This window comes from Stenella coeruleoalba (genome assembly GCF_951394435.1).
Source record: "Stenella coeruleoalba genome assembly, chromosome: 7".
NCBI lineage: Eukaryota > Metazoa > Chordata > Mammalia > Artiodactyla > Delphinidae > Stenella > Stenella coeruleoalba.
This window is the reverse complement of record NC_137153.1, coordinates 99,936,681-99,964,036: the sequence shown is the minus strand read 5'-3', so window position 1 is coordinate 99,964,036 and position 27,356 is coordinate 99,936,681. Positions and strand designations below refer to the sequence as shown.

Here is a 27,356-nt window from a genome sequence, read left to right as displayed (position 1 = left end):
TATGTATTCTAGATACAAGTCTCATATCAAATACATAATTTACAAATATTTTCTCCCACTGTATGTCTTTTCACTTTCTTGATGGTGTGCTTTGGAGAAAAAAATTTTAATTTTGAAGAAGTCCAATTTGTCTATTTTTTACTTGGTTGCTTGTTCTTTTGGTCATCTCTAAGAAATCATTGCCTAATCCAAGGTCACAGAAATGTATACCTATGTTTTCCTCTAAGAGTTTAATAGTTTTAGCTCTTACATTTAGGTCTTTGATCCATTTTGAGTTCATTTTTGTCAATGGTATAAGGTATGGGTCCAATCTCATTCTTTTGCATGTGGATATCCAATTGTCCCAGCACCATTTGCTGAAGATACTGTCCTTTCCCCATAATGGTCTTGCACCCTTGTTGAAAGTCAGTTGACCATAGATTTATGGGTTTATTTCTGGACTCTCAATTTTGTCCTACTGATCTATATGTCTGTCCTTATGCTAGTACCACACTGTTTTGAATACTGTAGCTTTTGTAGTAAGTTTTGAACTTAGAAAGTGTGAGTCCTCCAACTTTGCTCTTGTTTTTCAAGATTCTTTTAGCTATTCTGTGTTACCTTTGCATTTCCATATCAATTTTAGGATCAGCTTGTCAACTTCAGCCAAAAAGCACAGTTGGGATTTTGATAGGGATTGTACTGAATCTATAGATCAATTGGGAAGTATTGACATCTTAATAATATTGTCTTCCAATCCATGAACATGGGATGTCTTTTCATTTGTTTAATTCTTTAATTTCTTTCAATGAGGTTTTGCAGTTTTCACTGTACAGGTGTCACACTTATTATTGAATTATGTCCAAGTAATTCATTCTTTTTGAATTTTATATACTGAGCCTATATCCTGAATCCTTGCTGAACTTGCTTATTCTAATAGTTTTTAGGATCTTTAGGATTTTCTGTATATAAGATCATGTCATTTGCAAATAGAGATAGATTTAGTTCTTCCTTTCCAATCTGGATGCTTTTTTTTTTCTTGCCTAATTGCTCTGGCTAGAACCTGCAGTACAATGGTGGGTAGACGTGGTGAGAGTGGACATCCTTGTTTTTTACCTCATTTGGGGGTGTGAGGAGTCTTACCCTACCTTTCTTAACTATGTGCTTTCTTCACTGTGGATGGCTTGGACTCTCCCAAGGTGGCCCTTTATAAAAAGTCCACCAGGTTTTACTTGTATTTTTCCCTCAGTGGTTCTCCATTTCTCTGGATTTAGAGTAAGTAGGGTATGTCACACCAATTAGATTGTATATGTTTAACATCTTATATCCTATATGAAGGCTACTTCATATAAAAGGATATCTACTTTTGCATGCACTGTCTTGGTTAGCCATGCTTACAACTTATGTGGTCCAAATTAGAGCACTGCCTAAATGCTTCAATTTATCCCATCTCTGTTGCTTTGTATTTTAATGTCTTAAGGATGGCTTCTGTGACCAGAAAGGATTATTCAGAGACTACAGTTTAGCTGTTTAAATCAACTTTATTGTGGATAGAGTTTGCACCCATAATAAATAAAATGTACCCATCTTTAGTGCATGGTTCCATGAATTGTAAAAACTGTGTAGATCTATATAATCACCAAAAAATTTCCCTATGCCTCTCGGCAATCCCTCCACCCCAGCATCATGAAACTGCTAATTTGCTTTCTGTCGCTATAGATTAGTCTTACCTGTTCCAGAACTTCATATGAATAGATTTTTGCAGTATGTAGTCTTTTCTGTCTGGTTTCTTCCAATTCAGCATAGTATTTTTGATATTCCTCCATTTTACTGTATATATAGTAGTTCTCTTTGCTGCTTAGAAGTATTCTATCATCTGGATATATCACTTCCATTAGTGGTATTAGTTAGTAGTTTTCACCTGTTGATGAACATTTGGGTTTAGTTTGGGGCTACTGTGAATAAAGTTGCTATGAACATTCATATGCAAGTCTTTGTGTGGATTTGTGTTTTAATTTCCTTTGGGTAAATATCTAGAAGTGGAATTACTGGACCATATGTTAAATGTATGTTTAACTTTACTTTAAAAAAAAAAAAGGAAAACAAAACAAATTTACCAAACTGTTTTCCAGTTTTACACTCCTATCAGTAATGTATCAAAATTACTTCCAGTTAATCTACAATCTCACCATTTGGTGTTACCAGTCTTTTTAATTTTACCAGTCTAGTGGGTACAAAGTGGTATCTCACTGTGGTTTTGAAATTCCCTGATGCCTAATGATGTCGAGCATTTTTCTGTTTGCATACTTATTGGTCACTCAGATACCTTCTTTTGAGAAGTGTGTGTTCCAGTCATTGCCATGTTTTTACCAGCTGTTTAACATGGTTTTTCAAAGAGTAGAGGTTTCAAATTTTAATGAAGTGAAATTTATTAGGTTTTTCTTTTATACTTAGCGATTTCAGTGTCCTGCCTAAGAAATATTTGCCCCGAGCTTGCAAAGATTTATTTCCAACATCTTCTAGAAGTTGTATAGTAAATTTTGAGTTATTTTGTTGTATGGTGTGAGGTGAGGGTCAAGTTTCTTCCTTCTTTCCTTTTTTTTTTTTTTAAATAGAGCCATCCATGGGCTTCTTGGAAAAGGAGAAGGAATCTGAAAGCAGCAAGAGGAGGGGTTTTCCTGACTTCCTGGACCCTAGTGTACATGGAGCCCACACTTGAGAAGAGCAGAAGTTTCAGATAAGGTAAAAGAAACATCTGAGAAGAGGCTAACAATATATCAGTGCTGCTGAATCCAGCTAGTTTCAGCAAGGTACACAGTGAAAGGGTTTGAGAGGGCAGGGAGCGGGGGCGATTGCACCAGATGAAGGGATGTAAAGAGCAGTGGTGTGCAGGCTACTCACAGGGGTTATTATACTGAAGTTTACATTAAAATACTTAGCATTGAAACTGTGGAATGTATTTATATGTATATTAGTTTTTAAAATCTAAACAGTTAACAGTTTAAGTACCTAATCAGGAGTCTACTCCTGGGGTGTTTAAATCAGTATCTGAAAATCCCCAAATAGGAACTGATGTTCTAGAGGGAGTTTCTGCAAGCTATTCAAATATCCTTATAGTTAGAGTTCATAAATTAGTATAAGGAATGTTAGATATTTGTCACTGGTGGCATGAGGAAATTCAAGACATGTAGATGGGCTGGCTTGAAAACTGTGCTGGTACTTTCTCCCCTTCATTCTGTCTGTAGAATGGGAAGAATTAAATCTATCTCCTAGGGGATGTTGAGAAGAATGATGCAATATACCCAGCTCCAGGCCTGGCACTGAATGACTGTTCGACACTTGTATTTGTTCCTTTTCCTTCTTTACCATTGTATTTTGAGCTCCCAATTTCATATCACTTACATGTTCACTTTTGTGTCTTCATCTCAACTCTCTTGCTAGACAAGCTTTAAGCTTCACTAATTGTTGGCCTCCCTTTGGAGATCCCAAGGCCAAGTTTATCAAATCTTAGTGTACCTAATCACCTGGGACGCTGCTTTAAAATGTAGAGTCCAGGGATATACCTCAAAAGATTGTGATCCTGGGTGTGGTCCAGGAGTCTGTGGTATCATCACATACCTTCAGCTATGCTGAATGAGGCGGTCAGGGTTCATACTTAGAGAAACGGGTGATCTGAGAGAAGCTTGCTCAGAAGCCCTAGAGCTGCATCTTCTTCAAATTCGAGCCTGAACAAAGACAGCAAACCTAGTTTTCCGGTCCCTCAGGGAGCCTCAGACTGAGCTGACCCAGAAACTTGAAGCAAGCTCACCACCCAAGCTCCTCATTTCTGCTTTTCTTGACAACATAGAAATACCATTTTAGTCTGTCCAAAATGCATTTCCCCTTTCTCTGGTAACCCCCTGGAATTTGCTCACTCCTAGTTGAAATAAATGGTTCAAGCAAGGCTGAATCCCTCCTCTACCCCCAACTCAAGTCGATGAAGGTCAGCTTCCAGGACACTTACTAGAGCAGGGGAGAAGAGTGCCCTTTCTTTGGGGATACTAAAATGGTAGGGACCTAAGCCTGGAGGGGCTAGTCTTGCATTAGTGGAGAACCCACTGAGAATGAAACAATAACTATGGTGCTCCTGTGACAGCTTTAGGCCCCTGGAGTTCCTACTTGTATGAGTTACTAATGCTTTTTGGTTTAAGTCCATTTGAGCTGGAATTTCTCCTTACGACTGAGAGTTCTGACTAATACACAGAACCAACCCCCCAAAGAAAGGCCTTTATATCACCCCCTCTCTCTCGCTCTTCTCACCCCTACCTTTCTGCACAAACAGATCCTCCCTCACTGGGCTGTCCCAGCGATTCCCCTGCATCTCACTCTCCCCACAGGATGTTACCTCCTTGCCCCAACTGAAATCCTAAGGAGTTTCCCATGTTCCTGTAAGCAGGGGACTGTCCTCTTTGGGTAGGGCCAAGTCTAGCCCACTTTTCTTTCACCCCCTGAGGGGGAAAAAAATCCTTTTCCTTTGAGATTCATGTAACCGAGCTCACTGTTCATTACGAATTTCCTGATAATTCACTTAGGACTTTGACACCTGTTTTACAGTCTCCCCTTCCACCTCTGCCATCATTCCAGAGGAATGTCACCATCCTATTAATAGCCTGTAAACATAGTTTATGTAGCACTTACTGTGTGGTTCTAAGCACTTTACATATATTTTAGCTCACTTGACCCTTCTAGTAGCACAGGGTATTATTATCCCCATTTTATAGGTGAGGAAACTGAGGCATAGGAAGGCTGTTTAGACTTGTCTAGAGCTACCCAGACACTAAGTGGTAGAGTGGGTATGAGGACAGGGAATCTAATTGCAGAGTCCAGGCTCCTAAAACACATGCTCGCCTGCCAGTTCCCTGTTCCCTGTAATTGTAGCATCCCCCATAATTCCCTCTCTACATTGGTCCTGGACATTTGGAAGGTCCTTGAAGAGGAGATGTCAGCTGAGGGTGGTTTGGATGGCCAATGGAGATCTGTACCTCCACTTCCTACAGCTCAAATATTTATTATCATCTCCCATGTAAATGTACCAACTAATAGGCCCAGAAGCTGGGATGTAAGTTGGGCTGAAGACACAGCAGAAGCAAAGCAAATTTTGTATTGTGCTCCTGGTACCCCGTAAGGCCTCTTCTCTGCCCCACTATTCTTATTCTCTACGGGAAGGTTGCTGCATTCAAGCCAGCCCATCCTCCCTTTGTCTAGGACTGTCTTTAGAATGTGTCCCTTGTCTATATCCTTACCCATGGACTGTGTTCCTCAACCTTGTAGAAACTTTGCATAAGAGGTTCAAAACCTGTTTTCCTTCCCTCCTCTCTGTTTGAAAGAGCAGACAGAAGGAAGCCAGGGAGCAGTTTCACCATCCCAGCCAATCACACCTAGATGAGCTGCATCCAGAGTGCCTCCACCTGAAAAATCGTGCTCCGCCCTCCTACCCCAACAGCATTCCACTACTTTCCAGCCTCCTGGCTCTCATTCCAGCTCAACAACTTGCCCATTTCCACTCCCAGCTTCCCTCCTGGCTTCACAACGCCAGCTAACAATCCCCAATCGCCTTCCACAATCCCCAGTCCTGCCAACACATGACACCAAGCACGACTAATTAGTGCTCACAACAGCTTTAATTATAACTACTTTTTGAGTGCCTACCATGTGCCAAGCACTCTCCTAATCACTTTACAAGCACTTTACTTAATCCTCAAAACACCACCGCCAGGAGTTAGGGACCATCATGATTCTCATTTTACAGAAAGGAAAACTGAGGCACCAGGAGGTCAACGCCTGCTCAGGGTCACAACTGCGTCACTCCGGCGGGACTTTCAACCCGCATAAGCTGTCTGCTTCGCAGGATCCCAGCCACCTCCCGGCCGTCACTACCGCACTAAAATGCTGTGTCACGCTGGAGCAGCAGGTTCCCCGTTAAAGTGAAAAAAACAGGAAGGAGGGAAGAGAAGAGAACCTTCGCGATAAACTCCGGTAAGGAGGCGGAGGTGCACAAGCAGAAACACTTCCTGGTGATCGTTACTCAGCATTTTGTGGGGTTCGCGGGGCTGGCGGGCAGGGGTGCGACGGGCCTTTTCGAGAAATCGTAGGTGGCCTCTTCTCGAGCCTGGGCGCGTCCGATTAAGGCCTGGCTGGCCCCTTCCCAGGTGACCCTGTAGCTCATTGGGTGGCCTCCGCCCGCCATGCATAGTGCAGGCGCCCTTTACGTCACGCATCCCCACTCCCAGGTGGGGTACAGGTGGGAGGCGCCGAAGGTCTCCAGCCCAGAGGACTCCCAGGAGCTCCGCCCCGCGCCCGCCCCAGCCCTGCCCCTCCGGCCCCGCCCCTGCCGGCGGTCCCGCCCCCGTCCGGCCGCATCCGGGAGGCGGGGCGTAGCCCAGAAGCCTAGGCGGGCCCGGGAGGCCCCAGCGGGCGCGCCCCCGCCACACTTACGCCGCGCGCGCCCGCCCGCCCCGCCCACCGTTGCTATAAAGGGAAAGCGGGCTGCGTGCTCTCCAAGCTTCGTCCGGTGCCTTGGATCCGCTTCCGTGTATTCCAGTGTAAGGTCGCTAGTCAGACAGCAGCAGCCAAGATGGTGAAGCAGATTGAGAGCAAGGTAAGCGTTCCGGGGCCGGCCAGGGCGCGGCGCGCAGCCCCGGCAGGTGGGGTGGGCGGTGGGCCGGAGGTGGGCAGGCCGCCCCTTCGCATCTCTGGAGGAAGGGGACGCGGCGACTCGGCCGGGGACTGCGAGGAGCCCGGGCCTGGGCGCTCCCGGGGCGGTGGAGCGTGCCCTGGAGGGCTAGGTCCGGGTAACCTATGCGCCCGGGGGATGCACGCGCGTGGGGAGCGCCCTGGAGTCCTCCATTGCGCCTCCGCCCCCTCCCCACCCCAGCCGGGAAACCGCGATTGGGTGAAGGATGGAGGGAGTCTGCCTTTGGCCCCCATTTGTATCCGGACACGGGCCCGGGCAAGGAGGTGGAGGGCTCCTTGGAGAAAGCCGGGGCTTGCTGGCTGCCACTCTCCCCGGAGAGCGGCGTGATCCACCCGCGCTGGGTGCAGTGAGCTCCCTGGGGAGTGGATTTAGGCCGGACACCCCCGGCTGCCTCCAGCACTGCTCGGCCGCAGAGCTGACGCGTGTTGCATCCGCGCGAAGGGAGCGGTTCCGGGCTGGAGACACCCCCCGAACCCTTTCGCTTGTACAAGTCCGGCCCTAGGGGCCCAGGTGGCGTCAATGAGGTGAAGTCCGGGCCGCGCCCTCGAGACTCCTCCTCCTGCGGCGCAGGGCGTGTTTCCGGCAGCTCAGGCTTTGGAATGACTCAGTCCGCAAGGCTGGGCCCAGGGACCTTCACTGCCCTACCCATCTGTGATTCACCCACGGTGAATTTCGTGGTCGGTGGGTTTCGCTAGAGCCAGGAGTGCCCCTGAGAGCAGCCGCGCCCCGTTGTGTGCTCGTCGGCTTTCTGGTACCCAGACGGCGGTTCTGTCCTTTTAGGAATGACCAAGACAAAAAGTGTTCTATGTCGAGAGTTATTGCAAACTTAATACCCTCCTGCTTGGAAAACTCAGAGCCTAACAGTGTCTGGTGTACTGTGGCCCCTCAAGGAGTGGATGTTAAATGCTGAGGCACAAAACTGAGTGGGAGAAAACTGATGTTGCTCAAACAGTGGGACGAAACCGTTTACCCTGCGATACCGCCCACCCCAGTAAAGCAGGGGAAAGGCGGGTCGCGTGCCCCGACCTGGTTTAGGTGCTGGGGTTAGCTTTGGAAATGGAAGTTTGTCTGTTAATGGTTCCTTATCTTTTTGTTCCTTTTACAACCAGAAAACATAAAGATCGTTGTAGAAAGTTTGGGAAGAGAGATCTTCTATTTCCTAGACGCAACCACAAAATAGTTGAGGTTGTTTTTATTTCCGAGCTGTGTGTTTGTCGTCTAATTTAGCCTGAACACTTTACGTGTAATTAGAAGCTTTTTGCGATCATTTCAATATCTGAAGACATTGCTGGACATTTGGGCAGTTTTCCACGCTTCAGTGAATGTTTCTGTTCATAAGGCTTTATACAGAGTTCAGGCTGTTTCCTCAGGTTAGGGTCTTGAGTGCAGGGTCAAGGGATGTGAACCTTTTATGACTTATTAACAACCTTTTCATTGGTTGAAAAGAGAGTGCCTTGGGCTTCCCTGGTGGCGCAGTGGTTGAGAATCCACCTGCCAGTGCAGGAGACATGGGTTCGAGCCCTGGTCCGAGAAGATCCCACATGCCACAGAGCAACTAAGCCTGTGCGCCACAACTACTGAGCCCGCGTGCCACAACTACTGAAGCCAGCACGCCTAGAGCCCATGCTCTGCAACGAGAAGCCACCGCAGTGAGAAGCCTGTGCACCACAACGAAGAGGAGCCCCCGCTCGCTGCAACTAGAGAGTAGCCCATGTGCAGCAACGAAGACCCAATGCAGCCAAAAATAAATAAATTTATTTAAAAAAAGAAGAAAAGAGAGAACCTTAATATTGAGTTTTTTCCACATATTTTTATTCAGTGTCTACTGAGTGACAAACAACAGTCTATGAGGGGAGGAGCGGATGGTCTTCTGCAGAGTCTGGTGACCTCATCAGTAGAACATCTGAAAACCTATGAAAGGAGTGAGAAATCTTTGGTCTATATGAATTGTTTCAGAATCCAAACACTACAAGCAGAAAATTGGTTCCTGGAGCACATTTCAGTCTTTCCCTATTTTAGTTCTCGTAATTGTGGCACCCTCCTCCCCTCATCAATACCAAGAGGTACAAGGGTGACAGTAAATTCATTACCCAGAAAAGCACTATGGCTTGGGGCCCAAAGTCCCTGATAATTAGTTGATGTTCAAAACTATGATCCAGAGTCAATCAAAAGCTAAGCTAATGTTTCTTGTAAATTTTGAGTACGCTTTAGCTTTTCATCCTGATGGACTTCGTGCCGTGGGCCATCCAAGACAACTCTGAGGTTTTGGTAGTTTAGAGCCACTGGGATCCATTTCCGCTCCAAGTGTGTTAATGGACTATAAAAGTGAGGAGGAAGAAATCAAGTTTTTTGAAGAATGGCCACTGCCATTTCTTTTCTTCTTTTTTTCTAATAGTATTTTATTCATTTTTTAAAATTTTTTAGATTTAATTTTATTTTTTTTATACAGCAGGTTCTTTTTTTTTTTTTTTTTTTGCGGTACGCGGGCCTCTCACTGCCGTGGACTCTCCCATTGCGGAGCACGGACTCCGGACACGCAGGCCCAGCGGCCATGGCTCACGGGCCCAGCCGCTCCGCGGCACGTGGGATCCTCCTGGACTGGGGCACAACCCTGTGTCCCCTGCATCAGCAGGCGGACTCTCAACCACTGCGCCACCCAGGAAGCCACAACAGGTTCTTATTAGTCATCAGTTTTATACACAACAGTGTGTACATGTCAATCCCAATCGCCCAATTCAGCACACCACAATCCCCATCCCCCTGCGGTTTCCCCCCCTTGGTGTCCATACATTTGTTCCCTACATCTGTGTCTCAACTTCTGCCCTGCAAACCGGTTCATCTGTACCATTTTTCTAGGTTCCACATACATGCGTTAATGTACGATATTTGTTTTTCTCTTTCTGACTTCACTCTGTATGACAGTCTCTACATCCATCCATGTCTCAGCAAATGACTCAATTTCGATGGGCATTTAGGTTGCTTCCATGACCTGGCTATTGTAAATAGTGCTGCAATGAACATTGGAGTGCATGTGTCTTTTTGAATTATGGTCTTCTCTGGGTATATGCCCAGTAGTGGGATTGCTGGATCCTATGGTAATTCTATTTTTAGTTTCTTAGGAACCTCCATACTGTTCTCCATAGTGGCTGTATCAGTTTACATTCCCACCAACTGTGCAAGGGGTTCCCTTTTCTCCACACCCTCTCCAGCATTTGTTGTTTGTAGATTTTCTGATGATGCCCATTCTAACTGGTGTGAGGTGATACCTCATTGTCGTTTTGATTTGCATTTCTCTAATAATTAGTGATGTTGAGCAGCTTTTTATGTGCTTCTTGGCCATCTGTATATCTTCTTTGGAGAAATGTCTGTTTACGTCTTTTGCCCATTTTTGGATTGGGTTGTTTGTTTCTTTAATATTGAGCTGCATGAGCTGTTTATATATTTTGGAGATTAATCCTTTGTCCATTGATTCGTTTGCAAATACTTTCTCCCATTCTGAGGGTTGTCTTTTCGTCTTGTTTATGGTTTCCTTTGCTGTGCAAAAGCTTTTAAGTTTCATTAGGTCCCATTTGTTGATTTTTGTTTTTATTCCCATTACTCTAGGAGGTGGATCAAAAAACATCTTGCTGTGATTTATGTCAAAGAGTGTTCTTCCTATGTTTTCCTCTAAGAGTTTTATAGTGTCCAGTCTTACATTTAGGTCTCGAATCCATTTTGAGTTTATTTTTGTGTATGGTGTAGGGAGTGTTCTAATTTCCTTCTTTTACATGTAGCTGTCCAGTTTTTCCAGCACCACTTATTGAAGAGACTGTCTTTTCTCCATTGTATATCCTCCTTTGTCATAGATTAGTTGACCATAGGTGCATGGGTTTATCTCTGGGCTTTCTATCTTGTTCCATTGATCTATGTTCCTGTTTTTGTGTCAGTACCATATTGTCTTGATTACTGTAGCTTTGTAGTATAGTCTGAAGTCAGGAGTCTGATTCCTTCAGCTCCGTTTTATTCCCTCAAGACTGCTTTGGCTATTCGGGGTCTTCTGTGTCTCCATACAGATTTTAAGATTTTTTGTTCTAGTTCTGTAAAAAATGCCATTGGTAATTTGATAGGGATTGCATTCAATCTGTAGATTGCTTTGGGCAGTATCGTCATTTTCACAATGTTGATTCTTCCAATCCAAGAACATGGTATATCTCTCCATCTCTTGGTATCATCTTTAATTTCTTTCATCAGTGTCTTATAGTTTTCCGCATACAGGTCTTTTGTCTCCTTAGATAGGTTTATTCCTAGGTATTTTATTCTTTTTGTTGCTATGGTAAATGGGAGTGTTTCCTTAATTTCTCTTTTAGATTTTTCATCATTAGTGTATAGGAATGCAAGGGATTTCTGTGCATTAATTTTGTATCCTGCAACTTTACCAAATTCATTGATTAGCTCTAGTAGTTTTCTGGTGGCATTTTTAGAATTCTCTCTATATATAGTACCATGTCATCTGCAAATAGTGACAGTTTTACTTCTTCTTTTCCAATTTGTATTCCTTTTATTTCTTTTTCTTCTCTGATTGCTGTGGCTAAAACTTCCAAAACTATGTTGAATAATAGTGGTGAGAGTGGACATCCTTGTGTTGTTCCTGATCTTAGAGGAAATGTTTTCAGTTTTTCACCATTGAGAATGATGTTTGCTGTGGGTTTGTCGTATATGGCCTTTATTATGTTGAGGTAGGTTCCCTCTATGCCCACTTTCTGGAGAGTTTTTATGATAAATGGGTGTTGAACTTTGTCAAAAGCTTTTTCTGCATCTATTGAGATGATCATATGGTTTTTCTTCTTCAATTTGTTAATATGGTGTATCGAATTGATTGATTTACATATATTGAAGAATCCTTGCATCCCTGGGATAAATCTCACTTGGTCATGGTGTATGATCCTTTTAATGTGTTGTTGGATTCTGTTTGCTAGTATTTTGTTGAGGATTTTTGCATCTATATTCATCAGTGATATTGGTCTGTAATTTTCTTTTTTTGTAGTATCTTTGTCTGGTTTTGGTATCAGGGTGATGATGGCCTCATAGAATGAGTTTGGGAGTGTTCCTTCCTCTGCAATTTTTGGAAGAGTTTGAGAAGGATGGGTGTTAGCTCTTCTCTAAATGTTTGATAGAATTCACCCGTGAAGCCATCTGGTCTTGGACTTTTGTTTGTTGGAAGATTTTTAATCACAGTTTCAATTTCCTTACTTGTGATTGGTATGTTCATATTTTCTGTATCTTCCTGGTTCAGTCTTGGAAGGTTATACCTTTCTAAGAATTTGTCCATTTCTTCCAGGTTGGCCATTTTATTGGCATAGAGTTGCTTGTAGTAGTCTCTTCGGATGCTTTGTATTTCTGCGGTGTCTGTTGTAACTTCTCCTTTTTCGTTTCTAATTTTATTGATTTGAGTCCTCTCCCTCTTTTTCTTGATGAGTCTGGCTAATGGTTTGTCAATTTTGTTTATCTTCTCAAAGAACCAGCTTTTAGTTTTATTGATCTTTGCTATTGTTTTCTTTGTTTCTATTTCATTTATTTCTGCTCTGATCTTTATGATTTCTTTCCTTCTGCTGACTTTGGGTTTTGTTTGTTCTTCTTTCTCTAGTTCCTTCAGGTGTAAGGTTAGATTGTTTGAGATTTTTCTTGTTTCTTGATGTAGGCTTGTATAGCTATAAACTTCCCTCTTAGAACTGCTGTTGCTGCATCCCATAGGTTTTGGATCGTCGTGTTTTCATTGTCATTTGTCTCTAGGTATTTTTTAATTTCCTCTTTGATTTCTTCAGTGATCTCTTGGTTATTTAGTAACGTGTTTAGCCTCCATGTGTTTGTGTTTTTTACGTTTTTTTTCCCTGTAATTCATTTCTAATCTCATAGTGTTGTGGTCAGCAAAGATGCTTGATATGATTTCAGTTTTCTTAAATTTACTGAGGCTTGATTTGTGACCCAAGGTGTGATCTGTCCTGGAGAATGTTCCATGCGCACTTGAGAAAAAAGTGTAATCTGCTGTTTTTGGATGGAATATCCTATAAATATCAGTTAAATCTATCTGGTCTATTGTGTCATTTAAAGCTTCTGTTTCCTTATTTATTTTCATTTTGGATGATCAGTCCATTGGTGTAAATGAGGTGTTAAATCCCCCACTATTATTGTGTTAATGTCGATTTCCCCTTTTATGGCTGTTAGCAGTTGCCTTATGTATTGAGGTGCTCCTATGTTGGGTGCATATATATTTGTAATTTTTATATCTTCTTTTTGGATTGATCCCTTGATCATTATGTAGTGACCTTCCTTGTCTCTTGTAACATTCCTTAAAGTCTATTTTATCTGATATGAGTATAGCTACTCCAGCTTTCTTTTGATTTCCATTTGCATGGAATATCTTTTTCCATCCCCTCACTTTCAGTCTCTGTATGTGTCCCTAGGTCTGAAGTGGGTCTCTTGTAGACAGCATATATATGGGTCTTGTTTTTGTATCTATTCAGCAAGCCTATGTCTTTTGGTTGGAGCATTTAATCCATTCACGTTTAAGGTAATTATTGATATATATGTTCCTATGACCATTTTCTTAATTGTTCTGGGTTTGTTTTTGTAGGTCCTTTTCTTCTCCTGTGTTTCCCACTTAGAGAAGTTCCTTTAGCATTTGCTGTAGAGCTGGTTTGGTGGTGCTGAATTCTCATAGCTTTTGCTTGTCTGTAAAGCTTTTGATTTCTCCATAGAATCTGAATGAGATCCTTGCTGGGTAGAGTAATCTTGGTTGTAGGTTCTTCCCTTTCATCTCTTTAAGTATATCATGCCACTCCCTTCTGGCTTGTAGAGTTTCTGCTGAGAAATCAGCTGTTAACCTTATGGGAGTTCCCTTGTATGTTATTTATCGTTTTTCCCTTGCTGCTTTCAATAAGTTTTCTTTGTCTTTAATTTTTGCCCATTTGATTACTATGTGTCTCGGCATGTTTCTCCTTGGGTTTATCCTGTATGGGACTTGCTGTGCTTCCTGGACTTGGGTGGCTATTTCCTTTCCCATGTTAGGGAAGTTTTTGACTATAATCTCTTCAAATATTTTCTCTGGTCCTTTCTCTCTTCTCCTTCTGGGACCCCTATAATGTGAATGTTGTTGCGTTTAATGTTGTCCCAGAGGTCTCTTAGGCTGTCTTCATTTCTTTTCATTCTTTTTTCTTTATTCTGTTCTGCGGCAGTGAATTCCACCATTCTCTCTTTCAGATCACTTATTCGTTTTTCTGCCTCAGTTATTCTGCTATTGACTCCTTCTAGTGTAGTTTTCATTTCAGTTATTGTCTTGTTCATCTCTGTTTGTTTCTTCTTTAATTTGTCTAGGTCTTTGTTTAACATTTCTTGCATCTTCTCCATCTTTGCCTCCATTGTTTTTCTGAGGTCCTGGATCATCGTCACTATCATCATTCTGAATTCTTTTTCTGGAAGGTTGCCTATCTCCACTTCATTTAGTTGTTTTTCTGGGGTGTTATCTTGTTCCTTCATATGGTACATAGCCCTCTGCCTTTTCATTTTGTCTGTCTTTCTGTGAATGTGGTTTTTGTTCCACAGGCTGCAGGATTGTTACTCATTTCATATATACATATTTTTAATTTATTTATTAGTTTTGTCTGTTGGGTCTTTGTTGCTGTGCGCAGGCTTTCTCTAGTTATGTTGAGCAGTGGCTACTCTTCGTTGCGGTGCATGGGCTTCTCATTGCAGTGGCTTCTCTTGTTGCAGAGCACGGGCTCTAGGCGCGCAGGCTTCAGTAGTTGTGGCACTCGGGCTCAGTAGTTGTGGCTCACGGGCTCTAGAGTGCAAGCTCAGTAGTTGTGGCGCATGGGCTTATTTGCTTCTCGGCACGTGGGATTTTCCCGGACCAGGGCTTGAACCCATGTACCCTACATTGGCAGGCGGATTCTTAACCCCTGCGCCACCAGGGACGTCCCTGCTGCCTTTTCTTGAACTCCCAACTTTAACACACAGGCACTTTGCTGAATGCTTTTTTACAAACCACTCTTATGCCTGTTGATTGCCTTTGGAATGGGTGTGTTTAGGAAAAGAGATGCTAGGTGCTGCTCTTATTTATCTGCCCCAAATACATTGTTTTGTTTTCAGAATGTTTGTGTTAGTGATGGGGACCTTTATCAATCCTCACTGGTAGTTTCTGGGAGCTAGAAATTATGGTTTGCTTCTTAGTCAGATAGTATTGAATGATTTTCACACTGATGTCTGTTTTAGGCAAACTTTAGTATCCAGAGAATAGAACTTGTCATGAAGTCCTACATGTACCTGGCTCTGTGACTCATGTTCAGTGAAGCCAGAAGTTATTGCTGAAAAATATTCTAGGTTGAGAGTAACCTCACCTGTATTTACTGAGGGCCAACCATGTTTACAAAACCATGGATTCATCTGACCAGACGTTGTCAATCTTTATTTCCCTGTCTTACCTGGATCTTGCAGTAAAGAATGGCTGGTTTGACCTAAAAAAATCACATTAGGGAAGGCTTTGAAGGAAATTCATCTGGAAAAAATCGGTGATGGTTTGGGAAAACAATTTCTGTACTTCTTACTCTCTGTGTGCACCCGCCACTACACACACACACCTCCCCACGCCCAAAGGTGTGGTGTGTTTATTTGTATGCAGGTTTGTACCTGCATAACTGAACTGGGTGCAGAAGTCATGACCTACCCATTCTAGGAAACACCATTTGTGAATTGTTTTCCCCAATAAACATGAGGCAGAAAGTAGAAATCTAGAGCAGTAACTTCAGAGGAATTCACTTTAGTTCTTTTTCGTTAACGGTGCATTATTTACTTTCTTCTTTACTTGGACCAAATCTGATCTGATTCTTAGCTTTCAGAGGAGGGGGGGCGTGGTGTTGGTTTTTAATTAAACCAATGTGACTGGCATTCCCCCCCCCCCCCCCCCCCCCCCGTGAAGAAAACCGAGACTTCAGATATAGATGTTTGTGTTTTGATTTCTCTTCATGGCCTTGGTTTTGGTCAGCACCAGCTGACTGTGGTTAAAAGAGTCGTCCCTTGTTAACTAGAAGGTTAGGTTGCTAGGGTTACAGTATCAAAACCATTGGTAAATTATTCAGGGAGGCTGGTGGTAAGGGATTTCTTGATCATTTCTGCTGGTGGAATTTTATTCAACAAGCATGGCTTACGAAAAACAACCAAGAAAATTCCCTTCACAAGGGACTAAAACTTTCATTTGGTCAACAATGAAGGCAGAAATCAACGATAGTATGTATGATCTCAATTCTGGAAACTCCACTAAAAAGAGTATAAGGACATATGCTTAATGTCAACAGTGGGTGTAAGGGTGTGGAGAAGGTTCTTTTCCTTGATATTTATTTTTTTTACCTTTTGGATGTTCTACCATAGACAATATTAGCTTAATCAAAAAGTTTTAGTTTTTAAAATAACTTGTGGTGTTTTAGTTGCAAGAGTCTGTGCCTTTGTGACTTATTCAATTGAAGTGTGATTCCTTGGATCAATGAGCATTTAGTGAATGTCTACCATATGTTATACCTAGATTTGATGTGGAAACTTTTTTTTTATAAATTTATTTTATGTATTTATATTTTTTTGGCTGCGTTGTGTCTTTGTTGCTGCTCGCTGGCTTTCTCTAGTTGTGGCGAGCAGGGCCACTCTTCATTGCGGTGTGCGGGCTTCTCATTGCGGTGGCTTCTCTTGTTGCAGAGCATGGGCTCTGGGCGCATGGGCTTCAGTAGTTGTGGCACGCAGGCTCAGTAGTTGTGGCGCACAGGCTTAGTTGCTCCACAGCATGTGGGATCTTCCCAGACCTGGGCTCGAACCCGTGTCCCCTGCATTGGCAGGCGGATTCTTAACCACTGCGCCACCAGGGAAGTCCAGATGTGGAAACATTTGTAATACAAATGTCTTTATTTTCCTTTTATTTACTTAGTTTGGATGTGGATTAACCAATTCTTTATATTTATGAAGACATGAATATTGATACACTGTATACATCCTACTTGTTTCACCTTATCAAATAACATTACACCACAGTAGGATTTCCTCAGTTTATTTGCTTTGTTTTCCTTTTTTTATTAAAAAAATAGGCCCTGAAAGCAGGACCTCCAAATTGTGTTTTGTGTCGCATTTTATCAGGGCTTTTGGAAATAAACGTAACCTAACATCTGCTTTTCTCTTTCCCTTAGTATGCTTTTCAGGAAGCCTTGAACAGTGCGGGAGAGAAACTCGTAGTAGTCGACTTCTCAGCCACGTGGTGTGGGCCTTGCAAAATGATCAAGCCTTTCTTTCATGTAAGTATTTATTAGCCAACTTCTGCTTTTGTAAACTATTTGTGTGTCTGGGGTTGGTGGTCACAAAGCTAGGAAAGAAGGACAGTTAGAGGTTTTGTTGTTGTCGGGTCTTTGGTCTAAAAATCATAGCATAACAGTTTAGGTTTGACACACACAGCCTGTTGAAGACGACTTTCAGAAGTTAATTTGGTTGGCTTAAGTGGCTTTTTCTTCACAGTGAAACATGGGCCCTATTTGAAGTTCAGGAATCAGAGTTGATGTTTCAAATTATTTTATACCAAGGAGAATTTGATTCAGGGAAAATGTCTTTTATGCTTACCTGTCCCTAAATATTGGGATCTTTAGTCCCTACTTTTAAGTTTCCATTTAAGAAGCTTCAGGGTATTGGCTGCCATTACCCACTGCTAAATCTTTGTGGATTTTTTTTTCTAATTTTCTAGTCTCTCTCGGAAAAGTATTCCAACGTAGTGTTCCTTGAAGTAGACGTGGATGACTGTCAGGTATGTGGCTGGAAATTTGGAATAATGTTGAGCTTTTTGCATTGGCCTTTTTCTCTGAATTACACATTGCTTGTTCTCATGAATAAGTAAAACACTAGAATTACAACCCTAGTTAAAAAGTTTATTTCAGAAGAACAGGTAATTATGCCAATTATGAGCTTAATCCTAGATGTCAGGAGCTAAGTACATCACATCCTAAAATAAAATGGTTAAGGCATCTGTTACCCATCTTTACTAGTCACCTGTCATTCTAGAAGCCCAAGTAATCTACCTAACATTCTGAGATGCTCGACAAACAGAAATTGAAGAGACCAGACACCAAGATGCCTGATTAGAGAGCTGAGAGAAGAACTGGGGGGAACATTTAAAGATTGGTTTAGTTTAACAAATGCTCGTTTAGCACTTGGGACCAGGCGCACTGTTCTTTGTGCGTAACAAGTATGGATTCATTTAATCCTTTGTCCTGTCATCATGCCCAGGTTGACCGTGGAGTTACAGTTAGTAAGTAGCAGAGCAGGGATTTAAACGTGTGTGGGCAGGTTTGCTTAGCCCCAGCAGGGCAGGAGTGGGTTAGGGTATGAAGTGGCAACAAAGGTGCTCGACCTGGCTTCCAGTCCTGGCCCAGTGACGTCTGCTTTAGGCTCATTCTCGTATCCCTTGAACCTTGGTTCTTCTATGACCAAATCTTAATACCTGCCCCCACCAACCTTGTAAGGTTGATTATTCATTGAGCAAACATGGAAATCCTGCAAAAGGTCCAGAAGGGTCTATAAAAAGGGTGGGGCCGGGGTGGGGAAACGTATGGCAGTATTTTCTAAGCCTGTGGGCACCTCCCAGTACCACATTGCTTATTCCCAGCACATTTCTCATCTTTCTTTCTTGCCGGACAAGCTCCTTGACTTAAGCTTCACATCCTCTCGAGGAATTCTCCTTTAGTTACTCCCTTTTATGCCCAGACTAGGTTTGTTCCCTTCCTCTGTGTCCCCCTGGTGTCCTCTGCCCCTCCTTTTCGTGGATTGATGGTTGTCCAGTGGGAGGATCGTGTCCCTTATTAGCGCTGTGGGCTTGGTGAAGTTATCTGTTCTGTGCCTCAGGTTGCGCCTCTGTTAAATGGCAGCGTTAATCCAGCATGTAAGGCACTTGTCAGGATCGTGTGAGATAAGACCTGGGAAGTGCTTAGAGCAGTGCCTGGCGCATGATAAGCATTCAGTAAGCTTAGCTATTACTGTAATGATCTTTGTGTCTGTCCTTCATTAGTCTGTCAGTTTCTTGGGATCAGGGACCCTGTCTTATGCGCCTTTGTTTCCTCTTTATCAGCACACCTGTCTGACCTGTGGTAGGTGAAGAATGAATGAATTGGTATGGTCGTCAAGTAAAGTTATTCTGATGTGTCCTGGGTTTTTGTTTTCGTTTTTTGCAGTACGCGGGCCTCTCACTGTTGTGGCCTCTCCTGTTGCGGAGCGCAGGCTCCGGACACACAGGCTCAGTGGCCATGGCTCACGGGCCCAGCCGCTCCGCAGCATGTGGGGTCTTCCCAGACCGGGGCACGAACCTGCGTTCCCTGCATCGGCAGGCAGACTCCCAACCACCGCGCCACCAGGGAAGCCCTGGGTTTTTGTTTTAAATAAGAGTAGACAGCATGTGTTTGTGAAAAAACTCTTGCTCCCTATTTTAACCTAACTTATTTTTTTAAATCTCGTCACCTTAGCCAGGTGAAAATGGCACCTGGAAGGGACTAAAGAAACTGGTACTGACCCTACCAGACAGCAAGTGAATACATTTTTATTTGGAAATACTAACATATGCTAGAGGCTGCACTAAGCCCTCTGCCTACGTTGTATCATTTCATCCAGGCAGTGACCATGAGAACTATTTTTATCAGCATCCCCCCTGAACAGATAATGGGACTGCAACACAGAAGGGTAAAAGGTCGATTGAGGGCTTCCCTGATAGCGCAGTGGTTGAGAGTCCACCTGCCGATGTAGGGGACACGGGTTCGTGCCCTGGTCCAGGAAGATCCCACATGCCACGGAGCGGCTGGGCCCGTGAGCCATGGCCGCTGAGCCTGCGCATCCGGAGCCTGTGCTCCGCAACAGGAGAGGCCACAACAGTGACAGGCCCGCATACCGCAAAAAAACAAAACAAAACAAAAAGGTCAATTGAGGCAGAGCCTGTGGATTTGGCCCCTGTATGGTGCTGGGGCCAGGACCAATGCTTTCTGCCTCAATCCAAAACCTTTGGGAAGTAGGTGTGCAGAGCAGGCCCAGACTTCAATATGACAGCCCCTCCTTTAGACGTGGTTGTCATCCTCATCATCACTCTAAAAGTATGTAGACCTCTAGACCTTGAAGTGACCTTCTCATAAGTTGGGGACCTTTCACTTTGAGCAACATATGATCTTTTGTGTGTGTGTGGTTTTTTTAATACTCTTAATGACAACTATTACACCATCTAAATAGCCTCATCAACTTTTTGCGGCATTAAAAATTGAATTCCAGAACCCTTTGGTCACCCCATACGCATAGCAATAGTCTGTCAGTTCCTACTTACCTGGCCATTCAGCAGAGTTAGCAAGGCAGGTGATTCAAACAAAAAGGAGTTCATTATCAATCCATGAGTTGTTTTTCCCCCATGGAATTTATGAGTTACATGAGTGGATCTTCTTTTTGTTGCTTTGGAACGCTGTAGATAAAACCATCCCCTGATTTTGGCTCGAAAAGAATCAGATGAGGGATAAAAATGACATCAATTCATTATTTTGAGTATTAGATCATATCATTAAAATAGATGGAATATTTTAGGACTGAATTTGTTTTTATATTTTTTATGCAGATAATTCCTGTCCATGCAGACTTAGGGTACTTAATGTTTATAGTATCTTTGGGGCAAACAACACCTAGTTTTAGTAGAAAAATCTCTGAACACTTGGGCTGGAAGAGATGAGCTTTTAGGTGTAATAGATTCAAATGGACAGTTAGGAGGCATGGACATATAATGTGGTACACACACAAAACAACTCTGTATGCATAGCAAAGTGTGAATACTACTTTTGAAAATGATAGACTGATCTTATTTCCTTAACAGCAGACTCTACTCCCAACTCTACAGAGTATGATACTTATAAGCTCAAAAGAAACAAAGTAACTTAGGCCTGATAGTTTTGCAACCTTTTAGGATGCCATGTGTTTCCGTTATGAGAACAGCCAGCAATGAGTTAATAACAGGTGACAACAGCAGATTTAAAGTTATTTTGGCTATACAGAGTGCTGAGCTAGAAACCAATGAAACAAAAGTTAATAAGGTAAAATGTAGCCTCGTTACACTTACTAATAAAAACTAATAAAAATCTGAGCTGGGCTAAAACTATAGGGATGGAGAACAGAGTGGGGGTGGGGGCTAAGGGGGAGTATTTGACCACAGAGAAGCTACTGAGGAAGTTTTATGGGAGTGAGGGAAGAGTTCTGTATCCTGATTATGGCAGTGTTTATATGACTACACAAGTTCCAGATTGTTTATTTTTTTAAAAATGGCAGGACCTGGGTCTGTCATTAGAGAGTGGCTAGCTTTCTGTTTTTAAATGAGGGAAGTGATAAACTTGAGATCAAGAATGTTTTTAAAACCTCAAAGGTAACTACTTAATTTTTAAGTGTGCATGCCTTTCAAATCACTACAGGAGTGGGCCAATTGGTCTATAGAACAAGTAATAGAAAACAAAAGAAAAAAAGTAACAGAGGCAGTAGAGATCAAATATTAGTTATAGAACTACTAACCTTTACTGAGGTCCATAAAAGATTTTACTAGATGGGTATATACTGTCTTCCAGGATGTTGACTCAGTATTATTAAAATGCTAGTTAGTACTCTTAGATTCATCCAACATTTTTGGGAAATTGATCATGACATTCTGAAATAATGTAGTCAGGAAAATCCTGGAAAGTATTTAAAAAAACTAATTAGGAGGGAAGTCATAGAGGATGGGAAGGGGCAGAGGATGGGAAGGGGCAGGCCCCATAAAGTACATTAGCAGCAATAATTAAAACCGTGTGGTCTTGTAACCAGAGTAGGTATGTAGATCCATGGACAAGACTAAAAAGTCCAAAAAAGAAGAATCGAATCTATTAAACCATGTATTAACCGTTAACCATTTGGGGTGAAGATGTTGCATCTCTACCTCATTCTTCACCCCCAGATACAACCTAGAAGAAAGCCAAACATAAATTCTAGAAAATACTGAACACGTAGAAGTGATACACTGTCAAGCACATTAACTGCCCCAGTTCTTATATTCTTAAGAATTTGATTAACCGTTTTTCTCTGTGGCCATTGCAGAAATGGGCCTGAACAGTTCACTCACAGAACTGGAGTCTCCTAAATCCAACAGAGCACATGCTTTCAGTGACTGGCGTAGGGAAGGGCAGATGGATCCTGTTACATGAAAAGTCTTAAACTGGATGTCAGAAATCATGATACATACTGATAAACTGACACATTCAAATTGGGAGGTGATTTAATCATGTGTGTCTAGAGCCTTTAAAGTGAATATTTTCATTCCCTTAGCAATGCTTACTTTCATGGGTGGGGATTGAACCATAGTGTAGAGATGCTTAGGCAAAATCGGAGCCTTTTACATTGTCGACCAGCAGATGAGTTAAAATGATCCATCCATACAGTGACAGCTTTCGGACCATAGAAAGGTGAGATTATACTTATCTAAATAAGTAAAATTGAAAATGATCTTCTTAAACTGAGCAACTTTAAGGTTTTTTGCCCTGGGATGCGTCTGAATTTATTCACAAGAATGTGCGTAACCTAAAAGCCCAGTGTGGTGGATTCAATTATGGTACAGAATCCTGCATCACCTTTAAAAAAAATCACTTTCTTACCCAATGAGAGCGAATTCTTAATGCTTTAAAAATTTACCATGTAAAGACTTGATTGCAATTTTTTTTTTTTGGGGGGGCTGTGCTGGGTCTTTGTTGCTGCGCGTGGGCTTTCTCTAGTTGCAGCGAGCGGGGGCTACTCTTCGTTGTGGTGCGCAGGCTTCTCGTTGCAGTGGCTTCTCTTGTTGCGGAGCACGGGCTCTAGGTGCGCGGGATCTAGAGCACAGGCTCAGTAGTTGTGGTGCACGGGCTTAGTTGCTCCACAGCATGTGGGATCTTCCCGGACCAGGGCTCGAACCCATGTCCCCTGCATTGGCAGGCGGATTCTTAACCACTGCACCACCAGGGAAGCCCTTGACTGCAATTTTAAGACGTAAAACGTATGAACATGACTTACAACACACTTCAAGTCTTTCTCAAAGCATTGACACCACTTCTGAGCATTTATCTTGTTTCTAGTTTTTTGTCTTATTTTATTTTAAGTTAGGCAGTTGTACCAATGCGGGAATGCTGCTAAGCTCTGGCTAGGAGAGGTATAAGGCATCCAGAATCTGAGAACGGCAATTAGACTATCATTTCCATTGATTGGGACCCTGTATTTTCTGCTGATAAGGCTTTGGGATTAGCGTTTTCATCTGAAGGTTGTGATCAGTATCCAGGTCCTGTTGTCTTTGGATGTGGAGTATCTTTTTTGATAGGTTCCAGTCTTTGTCAATGGTTGTCTAACAATGAGTTGTGATGTTGGTGTGCTCGAGAGAGGAGGTGAGCTCAAGGTCCTTGTACTCCTTCCTTACTTATCTCCAGGTCCTGTTTTGATGCTTTTATGTGTGATGCAGGTCAGTTGCACCCCCTGTACGTTTCTATGATTAGAAGTGGCGGAAAGGGTGGCTCACACTTTCCAGACCACAGCCCTTCCACTGTGGGTACTATAAAAACAAAACTAACACCCACCTCTTTTGAGGCTTCCGCCAGCTGCTTGCATGAAAGATGGTATCCAACTGGTGGCTTCCAAGTGTCAGGAAGAGACAGGGAAGGGACTGCAGTAAACTGCTGCTCTCCGAGTGCTGGGAGGGGCCAGCCCAGTGTTTCCAAATCTTCAAGCAATTCAGAGATTTTTATTTTTTTAAGCATTTACATGAACCAAGTAACATATCTAGACCAGCTTCAGCCCCCTAGACAACCAGTTTCCAACCTTTTAGCTAAACCAGTCCTTCTACCCTTCTAACTTGTCATCTTCTGGTTTCCCAATTACTCATCCTCAAGGTCCAGAACCTTGACATGTGCAGCTCATCGTCTTCCTGTCAACTCTCCACCCCATTTTCCATCCTGGATTCTCAGACTACAAGGGAATTTCTGGAATTGTAGATTGGTACAGTTAAAATGTTACGATCTTCATTTGGATGGTCTTATCACAGGTTCTTGGGAATTTCCTTATGACTGTTGCTTTCAGTGAGTACTTAGTGCCTGGAATATAGTAGACATTCAGTACATACTAGCCGTTTTATTGCAGCCATTACTGCCCTTGTGCTTCTTGTTGCCCAGCATTTAAAGAAAAAGTAAAGGTTATCTGGAAACAGCAGCGTCCACCACCCTTCCTGCCCAAACTGGCAACAGGACACGTGCAATTTCATAAAGACGTAAAACCACACTTTTCTGCCCGGCAGAGGAACAGGTGAAGTTAGGCTGGTGTGCTACCATTGACTGGTGGCTCAATCTAGGAACCGCTCCTTTTTTTTGAGGGGGGGGCATGCAGCCTGGCATATGGGATCTTAGTTCCCCAACCAGGGATCGAACCCACGCCCCCTGCAGTGGAAGCTCGAAGTCTTAACCACTGGACTGCCAGGGAAGTCCTAGGACCACTCCATTTTTAATTCCCATGTCCCTTACTCCTGAGTCCCCAACTGGAAGTCACCACGGTGTTTTTAGCTGACCTTCCTTCCTTTCCTGTGAAAGTTCTTTGGTCTCCGTGGTCTGCTTCTCAGAGTTCTGCCTCCGTGGTTGGTGGCCTCCACAGCTTTTGCTGCTTAGTTAGGGCTGTGTGGTTCTTTCTTCACTTCTCTCCTGATCCTCTTTGCAGTGCCAAGCTGATGTATTTGATCCCTAATGTACCTGTTCACTTGAAACTCTTGTCCAAACCAAGCCCTTTTCATGGCATTCCCCCCGCCAAACCTGGTGTGAACAAGGTGTTGAGAGGTAGGGGTTATAAAACAATAACAGAAAAACCAGTGTGGAGCTGTCCCTGTAGATCGCCATGACTTTATTCTTGAACAAGTCCTTTGTAAATAAGTTGTTCCTCTCCCTAACTCTAAACTTTTGCCTTTATGATCATCATCTATGTACCTCACTCCAGTACAGCTGGGAATAATTCGATTAAACAATTTGAGTCACTGTATAGTATCTGATTCTGGTATCTCTCAAAGATGAGAGTACGTATTAATTAGAATTTTAATTGAGAATATAACCAATTTGGCTTTTGTGCTGCCATTGTCCTTGTTTAAGCGTATAAAAATTGGCGCTGAGCTCTGGGTACATAACAGGGAAAAGAATCTGGTTTTAGATCACAGGTACCAGAGCTCAGCACTCCTCATGGTCTTATTTTTATCTTCTTTCTATACCTCCCTTCCCCCCCAGGATGTTGCTTCAGAGTGTGAAGTCAAATGCATGCCAACCTTCCAGTTTTTTAAAAAGGGACAGAAGGTAGGTACATCTGACCTTGAAGAAACCAGCTGGGTAATAATAGGAAAGCATGATATAGAAAAGAAGAAACTGAAGTGACTTACCCTTTACATTGGGAAGCACATCCCTGTTTTTTCCTTTTAAGAATATTTAAATATGTCATTCTTCATTAAGTACATAATGTGACATCTCATTGATAACTGATCTTTGCTAAAACTAAAATCACAGGGATTTGGTGATTAATCCCTGTGATTGGCGCTTCATATTTATATCACAGTGCATTTATCTTTGTTCAGAGGTATTTGTGTAAAAAAACTGAGTCTTGACTTTTGAGGGGTTTTTGTTTTTGTTTGTTTTTAACTTTAAAGAACTGGGTGTTATCCATGGATGTAAATTTTCAATAAGCTTATACTTAACTTCCTCTCCTCCCCAGGCCCATTCTGTGGTCATATCTGATATACAAAATAGGGATGCAATGCTACATCTAATGGCAATTCAATATTCTCTCAACAGGTGGGTGAATTTTCTGGAGCTAATAAGGAAAAACTTGAAGCCACCATTAATGAATTAATCTAATCATGTTTTCTGAAGACATGATCAGCCTTTGGCTGTTTAAAACTTGTAATTTTTTTTTATTTACAAAAAGGAAGGATCAAGTATGAAGACTATATACCTAACTGCCATCTGATAAGTGACAATAAAATATTAACTGTACCCTTTTTAAAACTGTCTGGTGTCTTTGCATAGTTTTCAAAATAAATGAAAACTGGCCATTTGATGATATTTAATGTCCTAGTTATTTTCATATGTTCTTGATCATTTTTTTTTTTTTTTAACCTTGTAGGCCACTGATGATTGATTGAAGATTTTTCCTGTACTTCTAGGAAAATCTTGTTGGAGGCAATGCACAGATAATAGAGTAATATGTTAAAATTCTGTTATTATTTTTGACCTTATGCACAGAGAAAGTATTATTTTTTGTTCTAGCAAGCAGATCTCCTGTGCTCTCTGAATGGTCCTCATGACCAAAATTGATGTCTGCCCATGAAGGAATTGTTTATCTCTGGTTTCAGATTCCTGTCCCAAAGGTTACAGTGAGGTGCCAATTTTGCTAATGGTAAAGGAGTTCTATTATCTGTTAGGAATTCTTCATAGGTGGCTCACAAGGGAGTTCCCACAAACATTACTGTGGGAATTTGATTCTCTCAAGTATCTAATAAACTGGTTTTATATGCTAGATAGAAGTTCCAACCTAAGCAGTAAAGAGTGTGGACGTTACTGTTAATTTCATTCAAAGAACATTGTTTCTTGTGTTCTAGACCCAAAGGGCTGGAGGAATGCTTGCAGAAATAGTTTTTAAATTTGTACAGTAAAACATCAGAATTAAATCATATGCTCCTCACCATCCTTCTATTAATTTAATCTTTGCAACAATCCTATGAAGTAGGCACTGTAATCCCCACTTCCCAGTGAGGAAACAGGCAGAAAGGTTAAGTAATATCCCCAGCATCACACTAGGCAGTGGAGGATACGAGATTCAAACCAAGTGAGTCTGGAGCCTGAGTGCATGCTCAACTATTACACTGTTGCTCAGTGTAACGATGTAATAACTAGGTAAAATGATGGGCCCTTAGCTGGGTTTCTTTCCTCATCTGAAAATCAGGATACTGAACTTAGATGAACGTTCAGAATATTAATTGAATGCTTATTATGTGCCAGGCACTGTGCTAGGCTAGGGATATAGCTGTGAATAAGACACCCTTCTTATAGAGCTTACATTCTAGAAAGGGAGGCAAACTAATGAATAACAGACTGTGGAATATACTATGAGGCCAAAACAAATGGGCACAGTAATTGAGACTAATAGGGGGACCTGCTTGGGATGGAATGGTTCTGACAGGAGACTAAGCTGAGACCTGATGGTGAAAAAAGACTGGCCAGCAAAGAGCCAGGCACTCTACTTCCCAGCAGAGAGAACAGCATGCAGCAAGACCCAGAGTCAGAGAACTTGGTACATTATAGACCCAGCAGAGATGCATGAAATAGAGGCAGACGGTGGCAGCACCCAGTCATCCAAGGCTTGTTCTAGGTGCAAAGGGAAGAAAGACATTGAAAGGTAAGCCTGAGGTAACATGCTTAGATATTAAGAGTTCATTTTGGCAGCTGTATTGAAAATGGGTTGGAGAAGGAGGCAAAGAACTAGAAAATCATTTAAGCTTCGGCATTTACCTAGGCCAGAGATGATGATGCCTGTGATTGGTTGATGGTGGGAGAGAGGGAACAAAGTG

General features: G+C 42.5%; 1 protein-coding gene across 1 annotated transcript; it reads left to right on the top strand.

Annotated features, from left to right (window-relative positions):
• The first annotated feature begins 6,459 nt into the window (after positions 1-6,459).
• On the top strand, positions 6,460-26,600 carry TXN (thioredoxin). The gene is made up of 5 exons (XM_079927533.1): positions 6,460-6,613; positions 16,909-17,013; positions 17,454-17,513; positions 25,024-25,089; positions 25,582-26,600. The coding sequence occupies exons 1-5, from the start codon at positions 6,590-6,592 to the stop codon at positions 25,642-25,644; spliced, it is 318 nt and encodes a 105-aa protein (XP_079783659.1). The 5' UTR covers positions 6,460-6,589; the 3' UTR covers positions 25,645-26,600.
• The last annotated feature ends 756 nt before the right edge of the window (positions 26,601-27,356 follow it).

Coding starts and splice junctions, on each gene's coding strand:
- TXN (XM_079927533.1), top strand. CDS start 6,590: ATGGTGAAGCAGATTGAGAGCAAG. Junction 17,014..17,453: donor TGATCAAGCCTTTCTTTCAT/GTAAGTATTTAT, acceptor CTAATTTTCTAG/TCTCTCTCGGAAAAGTATTC. Junction 25,090..25,581: donor TTTTTAAAAAGGGACAGAAG/GTAGGTACATCT, acceptor TTCTCTCAACAG/GTGGGTGAATTTTCTGGAGC.